The 17,289-nt window shown below is 39.6% G+C and overlaps 1 protein-coding gene across 7 annotated transcripts in view; it reads left to right on the plus strand.

Annotated features, from left to right (window-relative positions):
- The window catches only part of GPATCH2L (G-patch domain containing 2 like), a 74,704-nt gene that overhangs the window by 18,987 nt on the left and 38,428 nt on the right, over positions 1 to 17,289 (plus strand). For 6 of the 7 annotated variants that reach the window (XM_042990179.1, XM_042990184.1, XM_042990183.1 and 3 more), the window contains 6 exons: positions 153 to 217; positions 4,686 to 4,862; positions 6,383 to 6,462; positions 9,179 to 9,246; positions 12,698 to 12,752; positions 14,605 to 14,690. In XM_042990179.1, coding sequence (XP_042846113.1) covers positions 153 to 217; positions 4,686 to 4,862; positions 6,383 to 6,462; positions 9,179 to 9,246; positions 12,698 to 12,752; positions 14,605 to 14,690 — 531 coding nt within the window. Of the gene's footprint in view, positions 1 to 152; positions 218 to 4,685; positions 4,863 to 6,382; positions 6,463 to 9,178; positions 9,247 to 12,601; positions 12,642 to 12,697; positions 12,753 to 14,604; positions 14,691 to 17,289 lie in introns of all 7 variants that reach the window. The other variant, XM_042990186.1, reaches the window with a different exon arrangement.

The raw sequence follows: 17,289 nt of genomic DNA on the forward strand, positions 1-17,289 counted from the left end.
TGTGGCTTAATTATGAAATTTAATTTCTGATTGGCTAATGAGCCAGAGTGAAATTAGGCAAATGGGATGTTTTGATTTGAAAACCTGAAGAATGGATGCTGCTTTGGTTTTGACGGGATCTGATGTGTTCTCTTGTGTTTGTCTCTTTTCAGTGAAACCAGCAGTGTGTGTAGCAGCAGTGACACAGGGCTCTTTACCAATGATGAAGGACGGCAAGGTAATCTTGATCCCAGCTTTGGGATGTTGGTTAAGTATTTCTGGGAAGATTCGAATGATTATAGGAATACGTCACTGAGAATATGGTGGTTGTCTATGGCAGCGGTTCTCAAACTTTAAGGCATATAAGAGCCACCTGGTGAACTGTTAAAACTGCACATTCGGAGGTCCTACAAATCAAATAGATCTAGTTAGATTTGGCTTTTGGAATCTGAATTTTTCACAAGTACCTGCGGTGATTTTGATGCAGGTAGTTTAGACTTTGAGAATCATTGATTAGGGGGATAGCGGATTAGGGGGATAGTGTCAAGGATAGGACTTTTGGAAGTCGCTTTTAATTAGAACCAAAAAATATCCTTCTGTATTAGCTCCTTCATTGGATATTAAGACATTCTTATTTTTACATAGGAAGAGTTTATTTTTATAACCTTGTTTATAAATGATCATAGTGTTCTAGATGAATATATTCTAGAAAACATCTTCTTTCTAATGTTAAGACTTCTGAAATTCAGTATAGAACACTGTGGATAAGACTGGTATAATTTAATTACCAGTTCTTTATTTTTACAACTTAAACAGTCATTTGAGACTTTGTTTTTATCGGGTACACTTGCTTAGGACCATACTAACTATGTTCCAATAAGAGTTTCATGTAGCTCCTTTGGACTGTAATTCTCTTCATCTAAATAAGGGATTTGTAGCTCTCTAAAGTCCCTTCTAGCTCTGGGATCCAGTGATTTTTCTTCAAGGGTTAAGTGATCAAAGGACAAAAACAATGGCTACATGTCTAGGCTGATCCAGAAGAGCTCCTGGGACCGTGAGACTCCGGATCCGAGTTCTGATTTTGGAGAGAGATTGCGGGAGGTTATCTCCCCCATACCTCAGAGTTGTGGGCATGGATGGGGTTGCTGAGCTCCTTATTGTAATGGAGGTTATTGTGAATACATTTCTGTCCCTTTCACATTCTGAGGGAGCTAGGTGTCATTAGAGGCTGTGTGTATATGCTCCCAGATTGGGTGCAACTAGGGTCTTGATTCTTTTGTCTTTGCTTGAATGAGCTAGTGTATACAAATTTTGCTCTTTTTCTTTGCTTTTATACTGTTCTGTGAAGTATCGTAATGTGTTTCTTAAAGATTATGATATATAATTATACAGAGGTGTAAGGAAGTGTAGACCTGTTATGACAGATTAAGTTTCAGGCCTTCGGAAAACCTTTTTACTAATAAGCATTCCTTGCTTTATCGTGGAAGATTTTAGAATATTCTATAGCCCTAGCTTTCCTCTCTATCTCTGCTTCAACTTCATGCATTCTGGTGATATTTGGATACTTAGAGTTCTCAGCACAAAACTATGTCATTTCCTGCTTCCATGTCTTTGTTTATGCTGGTGTCTCTGCCAGAAATCTCATCCCCACCTTTTCTTGACTGGTTGGTCATCCACCTAGACAGTTTTCGTTTTGCCCCTCCAGGGCATATTTATGGACTGTGTCAGTGCCTTGTTTTTTTTCCCTCAATTTCTTATTGGATTTGGCCAATAGGAGGCATTAGCAGAAGATTGGAGGGAGGAAGGTGAATGAGACTGAGTGTATTTGTTAAGTTTTTATTACGGTAATACTGTTTAACAGCCCCAGAATTTCAGGGGTTTACCTCATTTATTTCTTGCTATGGGGCTGCGTGTTGGCTCAGGCTCAGCTGATCTAACCTGGACTCAGCTGGTCTCCAGGCTTTAAGTTAGGTTTGTATCTATCTACTCAGTGTATCCTGTCCTGGGACCTCTGCTGGAAGAGCAATGACTGTTCTTGGCAGGGACTTTTCCTGGTGGAAGACGTGAATGCTAAGTGACCAAACCAGAGCTTGGCGACCAAGCCATATTTAAAAAAGCTTTTGCTTGGATCACGTCTGCTAATGTTCTACTACCCCAAGTGAGTTATATGACAAGCCTCATGTCAGTGGGAGGAGGAAGTATGCTCTGCCTGAAGGGGAAGGCTCTGGAATTCTGTGGGTAAAGGCAGAAGGCATGGATGTGTGTTATCACAGGGAGGTAGCGAAGAGTTGGAGACAGCAATACAGTCTGCGACTTTGGATTGTAGCTTTCTCGGGCTCCCTTTCTGTTGGACTGCTGGTTGGCAGTGGTGGTGTTCCTCTGCCAAAGGCCACCACCCCTGTTGGCAGTCTTCTGTAACCTAAGCTTTCTCTCTGGTCTCTAGTAACCATTCTCTCTCCTTGCTGCTTCAGGTCTAGGAAAGGTAAAGACTTCCTGCCGGGCTGGCTCCAGGGTGCTCCACCATCCCTTATTGGTTCCTCTTAATACTATCTACTCCTTTGTAAATAGTCACCTTATTGAAGTCTCCATTACTGCATTTAAGTGTGTGCGCATTTCCTGGAGGGAATCTGGCTGGATGTCATAGTCCGTGCAGGCATCATCTCCTAGAACCAACCCTTGCTCTTTCTTTCCCTGTACTTTCTTACCGCTTACCATATGACATTATTCATAGATGTGTGCCTTTTCCATTGAAGCTCTCTCAAGGTACGAATTTTTTTTATTATTTGCAACTATAGTAGGTAACACATTGCCTGGCATATAGTAAGCTCTTAATAAATGGTTATTGTGAAACTCAGAAAAGGGGAAAATTCTCCTCTTTCTCCCTCAAACAGAATTATACATAGAACCTCAGATTATGAAACAGATAACCTGTTTTGGTTAAAGCGTGATTCTAGAGGAGCAGGAATTCTGGAACCTGACCCATCAGCCTCTTCCTTATTCTCCGGCAGTACTCTTCTGGGGAGCTGCTGCATCATGCATCCACAGGAGCCCAGGGTAGGGGACTACTGGTCTAAATGATTTCACAAGGTTTCCTTTGGTTCAGTGAAGCCCTTTTAGTATTGTCAAAAATCTTGAGTGAATGCTTGAGTATCAAAAAAAAAAATGCCATTATGGGATGCCATTTGTCATCAGAAAATATTATCTTAGCTAAATATACTGTTTTAATAAATGGCTTAAGGAGTGTCTATGAATAAGAAAGGAATTAATATATTGACATGCAGAGAAACTAATCATTGTTAATTCTAATGCCTATCTTTAATCCATCTATGCACCTGGTTTAGTAAGATGCTTTTAGAGCAGTAGTTCTCAAAATGTCCTGAAGTCAGCGCAGCATCACTAGGGAACTTGTTAGAAATGCAAATTTTTGATCCTGCTTGGACCAGAATCAGAAACTTTGGGGATAGGACCCAGCAGTCTGTGTTCTAACAACCGTTTTTGGTAGTTCTGATGTACGTTGAAGGTTGAGGGCCACTGTTCTGGAGAAACAGCCATTGATGGTATGTTTTTATAAAGGAACACTTTGAGTAACTTCTTTATGAGCATTTTCATTTTCCCTTTTAGAGATCTCCACAATGAGTTAAGAGTTATCATTACCATGGATATAAGTGGCCTGTGAATCTGATACTTCATGTGCTTAACATGGCCTGAGCAGTTTCCCTGGGATCTGACACACATTAGAGAATGAAGGCATTATGAACACTTTAGATATTCTTGTCATGAATCCCTTCATCCTTGGTATTTTGAAAGGAGTATGGGATGGCAGACATGAAGTTATCAGTCTTACTACTCTTTGTGGGTGGGAACAAGGTCTCTTGCAAACTGAGATGCTGTCATTGTACCCAGTAGAAAGAGGTTTGAACCAAGAGTTTGGCTATATGGGTCTAGTCTTGACTTTGTCACTAATGACGAGTTTGGCCTTGGTTGAATGGTATAACTTCTTGACAGATCTTGGGAGGTTATATTGCTTGTCTCTGTGGTTAGTTTTTTCCTGGTTACTTGGATTGCTAGTGTCAAGATGATTTTCTGTCCCATTAATGTCAGGGTACCAAGGAATAAATGAGGTGTGGGCATACATTTTTTGTTAACCTACTATGAGAAATGCAAATGTAATACCTCAGGAGTAGCTAGTTTTGAATTAAGAAACATTTGTGGGCTTTGAACTCCCAAGTTCATTTACACCACAGAATGGTACATAGGCAATTTATTTTTGTGTTAAAGGCTTTGGAGTTAGTCACGCTTTGGGTTCAGATCTTGGCTTCATCATTTACTAACTTGACCTTGCCTTCTCTCGCTTTAGTTGCCTTATTTATAAGTTGGAATTAGTGTAGGGTTTAGAAGAGATAACATGCTTGCAGATTTTTAGCATGGGCCCTCATAGGGTGGTAAGGGTTTAGTAAATGGTAGCTTTATTTATTAGTTTTTTACTATCAAAAGTAGTCCAGTGTAACACAGTATTTCATTTACGTGAAACTAGTTTGGTACTCTAGTTTCCATCATAATATGGATCAAGAAGAAGGTTCAAAACAGTTTTTTTGTACTTTGACATTATTTAAAAGGTATCATCAAATCTATAGTTCTGAGAAATCATCCTTGCATTTGGTTTTCCATAGAGCATGTTAAAATTCCAACTTATCTCTTTACTTTAGGGGATGATGAGCAAAGCGATTGGTTCTATGAGGGAGAATGTGTCCCAGGATTCACTGTCCCTAATCTTCTGCCCAAGTGGGCTCCTGATCGTTGCTCTGAAGTAGAAAGAATGGATTCTGGACTGGATAAACTTTCCGATTCCACATTCCTTTTACCTTCTCGACCAGCTCAAAGAGGTAAGTTCTGAGGAGACCAAACTATACTTCACACTTTTATGGTTCTCTTTGGGGAGAATCGTCCCATGGCAAGCATATTCATGCCTCTAAGCATGTATTAACTATCTGAGTTTTGGAGCTAGTCCAGGGATTTTTCTAGAAGATTCAAGGGTGAGTCTTAAAACTTGAGGTTCTCCATTCATACGTAAATCCAACCCGTGGAGACTCTTGGGATATCTATTAGCAGGGCATTCCTTCAGCTTGCTATTGCCATTTGTGCCAGATTTAGGAAGCCTAGCAGCGTGTCACTGCTGCTTACCTGCTGTGAAACCGATGGGCTATGGAGTGCTCAGTGGGAGCCTGAAGTATTGCATCTTGGAAGAGAACAGATTTCAGTAAGAACATTCACAGACAAGGTATAATGACATTTTTTAATTGGATGATTTAAAAATATTTCCTTAAATTATTTTATTATTGTGGGCTTTCACACAAATACATCCTTTCTCTTTGCTTTTCCTTTACTTCTGATGCAGCAGGATAGAGTGGGAAGAGCCTAGGGAAGGGAGAAGGAACTGTGGTGATAATACTGTCTGGTACTGTCTTCCTAGCTCGGTTACTATGACAGAATCACTTCGTTTCTTTGGGACTTTAGGGTCATTAGTTAAAACACTGTGATATTGAACAGACTGTTTCAGAGGTTTCTTTTAGTTCTATAAATTTATGACTCTAAGATTCCCAGGAATCCGTTATCAGGTAATAGTTGGGCATCTGTTGGTGATCAAAATTATGCTCAGAGCTATAAACTCCTATAGCAATTTGTTAAGATGAATTTGGGTGATTGAAAGTCCTTCTCAAAATAGTGGGCTCTTGGTAAAGATTACTGCCGGGCTTAGGCACACATTGGCTACCTTAACACCTTCCATCAAACATTTCAGTGACCATTGCTGAAAGTTCTTTATGGACCACTTAAAATACACACAAAGAGGAATAGGGAGAACAACTTAAGATGGCCTGTAATTCCATACCCAGAGACGGTGTCAAGATAACATTTTGGTGTGGACTCTTCCAATTGTGTTTTTTGGGTGTGGAACGCATGCAGTAATTAGAAAAATGAGATTTTACTATACAGGCTATTTTTACTGTTATTTTATGGCATAAAGTGTTTTTGAGATACTAACTGGCATTTAATTTATAATTAGAAATTATGGATAATGTCTTCTATTTGTGTAGTGTTTTTGGTTTATAAAGTACCTTCCGTGTGCTGTTTCATGGAGTCTTCAAATGAGCTCTGTGAGACAGGATTGAGCCAGTGATTATCCCTCCTTTACTGGTGAGGATGCCTAAGTCAGAGGTAAATGACACACCTAAGATCATACCACAAACACATGGGAATAATAAATCCTTGGAGGATAGCCTAGTGATACGAGCTTTAGGGTCAGTCTAGCAAGATCCTGGGAGGAAGGCCTGTAGTGTGCTAGAAGCACATCATTGCTAATGAATCTTCTGCATTCGGTTTCTGAGGGCTTTCTTCTGTTTTTTAGGATATCATGCTCGCTTGAATCGTCTGCCTGGAGCTGCAGCTCGATGCCTCAGAAAGGGCCGAAGGAGGCTTGTTGGGAAGGTGACAGCTCTCACTGTCTACTGGGCTCACTGGGAGGATAGTATTCCCTACAGGATTTGTGCACCCTGTTGCTAATCAGAGGTGCTGCGGTACTCCCTGGAGTAAATTAAGCCAACTGGAATCTTTTGCAAGTTCACGAGAGAGAACCTTATGTAGGATGTGAATGGATACACACATAAGAGATGAAGCTTAATTCATACAGAAATTTTGACAGAGCAAATACTGCCATGACAGTTTATCTGTAAATCTATAGGCCTGATCTTGTCTCTTCTCCTCTTTTGATTAATCTTATATTATTATATTATGGAAGTTAAAATAGTCTTGGCTTCTTTATAACTCCTCCTGAATTCATGAATGCTTCTTCTATCCTAACTTTGGTCTTTTATTCTAGAATTCATTAAAAAAAAAACCGAAAAAACCTGAAAGAAAACCTGTTCTCAATTTTTAAAAGCTCCTTGGCCACAAGGAAGGGATATCTACCTTTATTCAGTTCTGCCCTTGCCAGGGACTATACTGGGCACTGGGCACCGAGAAGGTATTGCCTTCTACCTGATACTACCTAGGCAGAAGTGGCAGAATAGAGAATTGAACCCAGCTGTACTTTTGTTTTATCTTTTTAAATTCAAATTAAAAAAATTTTTTAAATTCATTTTTTACTCTAGCTTTGAGATTGAAAGTGGGTTAAGACTGGGGCTCATACCCTGTTAGAGAAGATGGTGGTGGGCTAAGAGCGAGCAAGTGAGAGGCATTTCAGAGCATTACTGCATTCACTGCATATGCATTTAGAATGCCTACTATGTGTCAGGCTCTGTGCCAGGCCAGGTATATAGTGATCACAGCCATAGCCTGGCTACCCTTAGGGAGCTACTGTTTTGTAGTGGAAATAGGGAGTTGATTTCTGAGATTTTAGCTATGTAAAAGGAATGAAGCTATTTATTTCCAGATGAACTCAGATTTTTTATCTTTAAATTTAATTTCAGATCTCTCATTAGAAAGACATTTGATTATTAGAAGAATTATACCTTCTTCTTTTGGCTCATTTATTTTACAGAAAATAAAACGCTGCTTTTGCTATCCTGGGAGCTTATTCTTACTTAATGGGCCAGCTAACAGGGTAGGAGTACATGAGGTAGAGGGAGGCAGGAGGTTGGGAGTAGGGAACAGAGGGATGGTTTTACTTTTTATTAGTTAGGCTGGAAGGGTAATGTTCTCCTTACTGTCTGCCTTATTTTGTTTCATCTCCTGTAAAATAAGAGCCTTCCTCTTTTGTGGAAGTAAATCATTTCGTCTTGAAGGCTCCCTTTAGTTTGCCTGGAAGGAAACTCCAGGGCCTCTTGGACGTGCCTCCAAGAATTTCAGATGAATAGGATAATATTTACTTGTTTCATTCATCTTCATCACCTTAAAGGGATATTTGTCATTTCTAGCAGAGGTCACTGTTCTGCCCCCCCTCCCCCTCCCCCATCTCTCTTCTCTTTTTCTAAATTATAATCATAAATAATGAGTTTCATTCACCGCTCCCTGCCAGCGAGCTGCTAATTACGCAAAGTACTGCTTGTAATTTACACAGTAATAAACTGTAAATTTAAACATTACGGCACTTTAAGTTAATAATTTTTCTGCAGTAACAAATAGCTCATTTTTCACCCATCTTTTCTGTTGGCCCCACTACTATGGCTGTGTCTGTGACCAGGAGGCACGTGCCTAAGGGAGGAAAAATGTGAAGAATACACTATGTGAAACCTTTTCATTTAGCTCCACTCCCACCCAGAATCTGACCTCAAATTAATTTTTCTAGAGTCAGTTCTGCTAAAATGCGTACCCTAATATTTTAGGCTTAGTCCACACAAATGAACTAGCGATCCACATAAATGAAAAGCAATCATAATGTTTTCCCAGAAACAAGTGCGTTTGAATAACAGGCTTCACATTCTTGACAGTCATGCCCATGACTTATGCGTTCTCATCTTCACACTTACTCATATGTGGGTACCTCTTATTTGTGTATCATTGGTACCCTTCCCCAGGTACTGTGGTGACATTCATTGTAAATATACTCAAGTTAAATGAAGGGTGAGTGCCTTCTGCCATTTTCCAATTTTTTGGAGATGATTAGTTTCTGAATTGCTTTTGGTATTATGGGTAAGCTTTCATATTACAGTCTTGAGAAACCTAAATTTAAGAACCAATTTATACAAACTATTTTACTTTAAGAGATGATGCTTAACAGACAAAAGGCAGGGTAGCAATTTTTGTAAGTTCTAAAATTCCTTTAACATGTATGCATTAGTCACCAGATTGTAGGTGTTACCAGTGAGGCCTGGGTAGATTTCCCATTATGAAGGCTATTGGGGCTGTAATCATACTTGCCTAGAAGCTTGGTGTGCTAGCCTATTAAAAATTGGCTGCTGTTGGACTTTTTTTTTAAGTGTTCTATTTCCATATACTTTAATAACTCGCTGTATTAAAACATATAGTAAACAAGGTTTATAATGACTTTTTTGGAACACTGGGAAAAATAAGGCTAGGATCACATGTAACACTTTTTAAGATAGATTCCCATAAAAAGAAATAAACTTGCTGTTAGATTTTAAGATTGACATTTGACATGTGCCTTTGAGGTTGCTGGCACAGTTGTGGGAAAGTGTGAGCCTGATGACAGATCATACTTTATTTCTATGGTTAGATGACACTCTTGTCTTCCTTGCCTTTTCAGGAGACCAGCATAAGTACTTTGGGTACTGAGAGGATAGGCCACATTATTAGTGACCCTCGGCAGAAAGAGTAAGTGCTGCTTATATATTTACTTATTATCCCAGCCTGTTCCTTGGAGGAGGTAGAGGGAAGTTTTATGGAGGAACCTAGAAATTGGGCTTTAAAGCTGAACGAGAAGATGTTAAAGATTTGTGCTTTACCACGGTTAACATGGCTAACACTCCAAGCCCATGAGAGTGATTTTTTTCCTTCCGAGACTAGTTTTTCTTTCTTTGCTGTTTGTATGTACAGGTGCTGCATTATAAAAGTAGCTTCCAGTTAGGATGTTGTTTTTTTTAATGAATGAATGAATTAATTTACATTGAGGTAAAGTTGGTATATAGCATTACATAAGTTTCAGGTGTACACCATCATAATTCAGTATTTGTATCTGCTACAAAGTGATCATCACCATAAATCTAGGTACCATTCATCAGCATAAAATAGAGCCCTTTCACCCACCCTGTAACCCCCTTCCCCTTGGTAACTACCAGTCCATTCCCTATATCTATGAATTTGTTTTGTTTCCTTTTTTTCATTCATTTTGTCTTTAGATTCCACATAAAAGTGATATCATACAGTGTTTGTCTTTCTCTGATTTACTCATTTAACCTAATCCCTGAAGGTTCGTCCATGTTGTCACAAATGGCAAGATTTCCTTCCTTTTTATGGCTGAGTAGTACTCCATTGTGTATGTGTGTATTTATGTATACACCACATGTTCTTTATCCGTTCATCCATTGATGAACACTTAGGTTGTTTCCATACCTTGGCCGTTGTAAATAATGCTGCAGTGAACATAGAGGTGTATATATCTTTTCAAGTTAGTGTTCTCATATTCTTTGGATAAATACCCAGAAGTGGAATAGCTGGATCATATGGTAGTTCTATTTTTAGTTTTTGGAGGAATCTCCATACTGTTTTCCACAGTGTCTGTGCCAGTTGACTTCCCACAAACAGTGTACAAGGATTCCCTTTTTTCTACATCCTTTCCAGCACTTGTTATTTGTTTTGTTGATAATAGCCATTCTGACAGGCGAGGTGATACCTCATTGTGGTCTTGATTTTCATTTCTTTGATAGTGATATTGAGCATCTTTTCATGTGCCTATTGGCCTGTATGTCTTTGGAGAAATGTCTGTTCACCTCCTCTGCCCGTTTTTTTTTTTTTTTTCTTCCTATTTATTTTTATTTTTTATTTAATTTTGTTTATTTTGAGAAAAAGAGGGCATGCATGAGTGGGGGAGGGGCAGAGAGCGAGAGGGAGAGAGAGAAAGAGAGTATCCCAAGCAGGCTCCATGCTGTCAGTCCAGAGCCCAATGTGGAGCTTAATCCCGTGAACCGTAAGACCGTGACCTGAGCCAAAACCAAGAGTTGGACACTCTCCTCTGCCCATTTTTTAATGGGATTGTTTGCGGTTTTTTTGTTGTTGAGTTATATGAGTTCTTTATATATTTTGGATATTCGTTATTGGATATATGGTTTTCAGTATCTTCTCCCATTCAGTATGTTGTCTTTTGGTTTTATTGATGGTTTCCTTTGCTGCACAAAAGCTTTTTAGTTTGATGTCGCATGTGTTTATTTTTATTTTTGTTTTCTTTGCCTTTGGACTCAGATCCAAAAAATAAAAAAATAATAATCAGAAGAGACCCATGTCAAGGAGCTTACCACCTATGTTTACTTCTAGGAATTTTATGCTTTCAAGTCCTACATTAAATTCTTAATCCATGTTAAATTAATTTTTCTGTATTGTGTAAGATAGCGGTCTAGTTTTCTTCCTTTGTATGTTGTGGCCAGTTTTCCCAACATCGTTTATTGAGGAGACTGTCTTTTCCCCACTGTATATTCTTGCCTCCTTTGTCATAAATGAATTGACCATCTATATGTGAGTTTATTTCAGTGCTGTTTATTCTGTTCCATTAGTCTATTTGTCTGTTTTTATGCCCCTACCGTACTATTTTGGTCATTATAGCTTTGTAGTATAGTTTGAAATGAAGAAGTGTGATGCCTCCAGTTTCGTTCTTTTTTCTTAAGATTGCTGTGGGTATTTGGGGTCTTTTGTGGTTCCATACAAACTTTAGAATTATTTGTTCTAGTTCAATGAAGTATGCCATTGGAATTTGAATCTGTATGTTGCTGTAGGTAGTATGGACATTTTAAAATGTTAATCCTTCCAGTCCATGAGCACAGAGTATCTTTCCATTTAGTTGTCTTCAGTTTCTTTCCTCAGTGTCTTAGAGTCTTCAGTGTACAGGGCTTTCACCTCCTTGATTAAATTTAGTCCTGGGTATTTTATTCTTTCTGATGTAATTGTAAATGAGACTGTTTTCTCATTTCTCTTTCTGATAGTTCATTATTAGTGTAGAGAAACACAACAGATTTCTGCATATTGATTTTGTATCCTGCAGCTTCTTTGGATTCATTTATTAGTTCTAACAGTTTTTTGGTGGAGTCCTTAGGGTTTTCTGTGTATGGTGTCATGTCATCTGCAAACGGTGATAGTTCTACTTCTTTCTTTCCAGGATGTTATTTTTTTTTTAATCTATTTTTTAAATATTTATTTAGTTTTGAGAGGGGGAGAGAGAGAGAAAGCAGGGGAGGGGCAGAGAGAGAGGGAGACCGAGAGTCCCAGACTCCGTACTATCAGCATAGAGCCTGATGAGGAGCTCAAACTCATGAACCGTGAGATCATGACTTGAGCCGAAACCAAGAGTCAGACGCTCAACTAACTGAGCCACCCAAGCACCCCTCCAAGATGTTACATTTTAAGCTCATTTTTCTGTCTCTTAAAATTCTTTTGTTCAAAATGGGTGATTGCCTGTATACTCTCCTATGCTTTTCCCATGTTTAGACCTCTGTCTAGAGAAATGGAAATCTCTTTTGTCTTAACTGCTGTGGTAAGTGCAGCTGGAAAGCTTGTGTGCAGCTATAGGAAAATGATTCCTCCCTTTCTTATGACAACCTTGTCCCCTAACGTGATTGGCTGTTTGTCTCCTACACACTTGAAAGTCAGTGTCTAGTTATGATCCTACACTCATTAGCCTGGTCGAATTCGTAATTAACAAAATAGGCAAGATATGGGTATGGTTTGTGTTCTTGTTGAATTTGGGGATCCTCTTGTCACCACACAGCTGAGATTATGGTGTCACACCATAATCTTGAGTTTGTTTTTAGAGGGTCCAGGATTTCCCATTTCATTACAAGACTTTTTCCTTTGAAGAGTTATTTTTCACAAGAAGTTTGTGCACGTCTGCCATGTCTTTTCTTTTCCCCAGTTCTTTCTGTGTCTTCACTTTGTTATGCCAGAGTCCTTTTTTCTTCTCTTCCTCTATAATTTCCAACCACTTCTTTTATTTTCTTTCCTGTTGTTCTCTCCCTCTCTTTAGTTTCTGGTTACCGTCAGCTGGGAAAAGAGAACGAAACCAGGTAAGATTGCTTTTCTTTGTCATCTTTAGTTTATCATTTGATTTCCTTTTCTTTAGAAAGAATAAAGCATTGGCTTCTGATTTTCCTCACATTTCTGCTTGTGCGCATGAGGTAAGGTTCCCGTTCCCTGCGTTATTCTGATTTCTTATAGAGGACTGTTTTCTAAAATTTTCTGATATTCACTGATAAGAACGATAGCTAATTCCCCTTTTTAGGTTCAACTGTGCTTTTCAGTTTATTACTTATAATGTATATTTCATAGGAATCCTGTTTTTATTTTAGTTTTGAACTTTGCAGTAAGAAATCAGAATGAACCTCATTTGCGTATGGTTTAGTTCAGCACCAGCATCCTACGCTGAGAAGTACAATGGTGAAGCCTGAACATAGGAGACAGAAGAAGGTAGAGCTGCTGTGAGTGAAGTAGTGGGGTCAAGGCCTTAGAGCCGTGCCCTCGTAGTCGCTTAGTCTTTTCCCCAGCTACCCCTGCGGAGGGCCCTTGGCAAATCTAGGCCTTCGTAAGGGTCATCATTTAAAAATTACTGACAGTGACTATCGATGCGTTCCTTTCACGTTTGAAGCTTTTGATTTTTGGGGGGAAGAGAGGCTGATTTATCTTGATTAGTTATAAAGTAGATAAAGACTGGTAGGTAAAAATCTCAGGCTTACTGTTGCTCAGTGTTTTTTGTTTTGTGTTTTGACCACTTAGGACTTATTAAATTGCTGTGCAGTTTAGACTTGAAACCTTCCTCTTGAGGACACTCTTTCAAAATGAACCAGAGCAGGGGTAGACCTAACTGGTGTGTATTCATGAGATGCTTTTAGATGGTGTGTGGCCATACAATTATTTTAAGTTATCATTTGTAATTGGAAAAAATGTCATCATCATATCAAACTTGTTCCTTAGAAACATAGTAAGGGCAGGCTGAGTAAAAATAATTGATATGAAGAAAATACTAAGTAAATAACAGTGCAGGTTGTGGGCAGAGAAAGAAGTCATTAAGGCGGTGAGAGACTGCAGCTTGGGAGATCCTGAGCCCGAGCTCTGTTTGCAGGGGAGGATCTAAAGGCAGAAGAGGACCTGTGTTGATCACCCAGTCCAGATCTTTTATTTACAAATAAGATTTAAGTGATTTGCCCAAAGTCCTGCTTCTTTCTAAGTTCTTTTGAAATTACCATTCAGAGTTCTTCTGGTCTTAAGATATATTTAGTTTTGAAATTTGGGGGTGGGGGCATTATTTATTCTGGGGAAAGTCCAAATAAAGCTAGAAAATGGAAAGTAAGGTACTTTTTTTATATATTATATCCAAGTTTGACCCTCACAACCACCTTTTGAGATGATTAGAAGTTTTACAGAAGAGAAACTGGAATTACCGACTGAAAGCAATATTTCATTTATGCCCCCGGTAATCCTGTAAAATAGGTAAGACAGCGGTGCACCCCCTCGTACAAGTGAGGACAGTAAAACTCAAAAGAGATTATGTAATTTTTAAGTATGAAAACTCAGTGATAGACTGAAATTAAGTGTTAGGTATTCTAATTCTTAATCAAGTTCTGTTTCTACTACACTGCAGCTGGTATGTGCTAACCAGTTATTTACTGGAAACACTGGCCAGGATAAAGAAAGAAAAAGGTAGTTTCATGCTAGTTTTCTTGGGAACAAGGGCCAATAATCAATAGATAAGTTCCTGTTATGTCATATAGAAAGCGCTAGCTTCTGCCATTTAAGTAATTACCAGGCATTAGAGGTTTTTGAAAAATTGTTATTTACCAAGGAGTAGCCTTTTTTGGGGTATGTGGGATCAGGTATGCTAGATTTGTGGTTAAAACTTTATTGAGTGGTGTCTGTTATATGGCAAGAGAGTCGAACCGTCAAAGGGGCAAAGTGATCAAACAGAAAGTCACCTTTTAGAATCAGATCTTTTTCATGTGAGCTTTGCTAAAATAATCTCATTTATCCCTGCAGTTTAATCCCCTCTCCCCTCTCTACTCCTTGGATGTTCTGGCTGATGCTTCTCACCGAAGATGTTCACCAGCGCACTGCTCTGCCAGGTAATAGTCTTCTAGCGACGATTTTCTTCCAGACAATACCATTTCCTTTTTTATAATACTTTTCAAATTATAAACTATGTTTGTGTATAGTATCCAATTTGATCTTTACAACAACCTTTAGAGGTCAGTAGATGTTTTACAGATGCAGAAACTGAGGCACAGTATTGAAGTACCTTTCCTGTGATCTCACGGCTAGTATACGATTTATGTCTCAACTGTGACCTAAGTCTTCTGACTTGTATTTCATATTTCTTGTGCTAAAAGCCCCGTCTTCAGAGAATGTTATTACCGGTCCTTGCCGTGACCTGCAAAACTCTGCGTAATTTGACTTCTGCCTGCATATCCAGCTTCCTTTCATATACTCCTTTCTCCTCCCTGGGGGAGAGGTCCAGCTGTGCTAGAGAGCTCAGCTCCATTTTGTTCGTCACAAATAGCAACCCTTTTCTGCCTCTGAAGCCTCACGCTTGTTCCCTTTGCCTAGACTGCCGTGTTAAGCCTCTTCTCACGGTTGACTACTTCTCATCTCAACTCTGGGAGGACCTCTCAGACCATCCTATGTAAAGGGGCCACCTCCATCACTCTCCACTCATCGATTTCTTTCTGCTAAAGCTTTATCACGGTCTATAATGATTTGCTTGTTGGGTTTCACCACCCCCCCAACTTTTTCTCCTGTCTCTTTCACTACGATATAAGCTTCAAAGTGTAGGGACCTTGTTTTATCTTGTTCCCTGATAATATCCTCAGCACCTAACACAGTGTCTGGCACTTACTAGACATTTGGTATGTTTGTCAGAATGAATCCTACGCCTCTCAGTATAAATTCTCTTGAGTTAGGTGACATGGGAAATAAATATGGTTTTAATGGTAGCATCCCCTAGCAGGGTTATTGTGCACAAAAGAGGAGCTAATTGGCTGAACCGTAGAACTTTTATTATTTCTAGTGGCACAAAGAATTCCTTTCCAAGGTTCTGATGTGCTGTTGGTTTGTTTGTTTGTTTTTCTTTTTTCTTCCTGATTTGTTCTTAATTGGCTGTGTTCATAAGATTAGGGTACAGGCACAAGAAATTATACTTTCATGGATGCAATGAGAACTTCACTATGGGCTATACTAATAAACTCCGCACCATAACCTACCACCAACTGCCAGACCTTCTACTGGAGAAGTGGCGTTTCAGTGGAAAAAGTCTTTTGAAAAGAGAGACCCTCACAAATGGTGTTACTAGGAATGTGGAAAATTGTGGGACGATTAATAAACTCCTTCCATAAGGCCCTCTCTTCAGTAGCACGCTGTTTGTCCGTTGTCCATTCCTTCGGCACTTGCTCACTGCCTCCTGGGCCCCCGGCCCTTTGTGTAGGCACCACCCTCGGGAGCTTACATTCTCTTGAGAAAGTCAGGTGTGGAGATTGATAGCTACAGCGTGGAACGCCAAGTGTGTAAAGGTGTGTGCCAGAATGCCAGGAAGCACAGAAGAGAGGCTTCTAAGAGGCTGAGGGGGTGTTTCTTAGAGGTGGTGATCCTCAAGCTTGAAAGACCAAGATTTCAGTCCATAGAAAAGCAGTCCTTCAGCTTTTTGTCTTCATACCAATGGAATCATGGCTGTGTCTACTCTTTGGGAAGACTCTGAGTAGCACCGTATTGTGTCCGATGCAGAAAGCGGATTCTTTGCCGTCCTCCCTCTACGTCTGTTACCTAGACCCCGTGCCGTGCTGTGCTGAGATCGGTATCCATGCATTTATCAGTCAGGTCTCCTGTTGCCTCTGAAGCCTCATCCTGGCTGGAGTGGGTGTCAGTTTTTTGTCTCTTTGTGTATCTCATTATCCACATCGTTGTCTTGGTTCTCTTGCTGGTGGTGCTGGTGGCCAGACTTGGAAACATAAGGCAGTCTGGGCTGTGCTTCCGGTGTAGTCTGCTATAGAGAAATATTGCTTATTGCTTTAGACCATTGCTGAAAACAAGGTGAGAGGGTCTGGACAATGCTAGCTTATCCTTGTCCTTCTAGGTGTCATTCCCAGGACACTGGAAGTAAAGTGAGTTGCATTGTTTGGGGTAAGGGAAGACATTTTTTAAACTTACATTCACTATCTGATCCTTAAAAAAATGGTTTTTTGTTTTAAATTGTACATAGAAGAATCCAGCAGCACATGATTCTGTTTATATGTGTTACATACATAAAGAGTGTTTGTGCAAATCTTTTACTCGTGAGGGTGCCTAGTTCATAAAGTTTGGCAACCATGGCTCTGTGGGAAATGGCTAGCACAAGTGACCTCCAAGCAATTTTTAGAAAATGTGGGTGATGAAATCCTGAGCCCTCAGGGCATCCTCTCACTCCCTTGAAGTTGGGGTGGGGAGGAGTTCCCTGCCCAACAAGGGGTCAGTTGAGAAGAAGCCATCTAGCTCCAGTGTGGCTGAAGGATGAGATGGGATCCAGAACTGGATGGTCAGCTTTGTACAGCGTGGACACCATTTAATAAAGCCTGGAGTCTAGGAAGGAATGTTAAAAGAGTGTTGGTGGCAGGGAAGAGGCAGGTGAATGACTGTATTAAAAACTGTTTCGAATGGAAATTTTATCTTTTTCTTGTTCCATTTTATTTGTAGTAG

The sequence above is a fragment of the Panthera tigris genome, chromosome B3 (assembly GCF_018350195.1).
Source record: "Panthera tigris isolate Pti1 chromosome B3, P.tigris_Pti1_mat1.1, whole genome shotgun sequence".
NCBI lineage: Eukaryota > Metazoa > Chordata > Mammalia > Carnivora > Felidae > Panthera > Panthera tigris.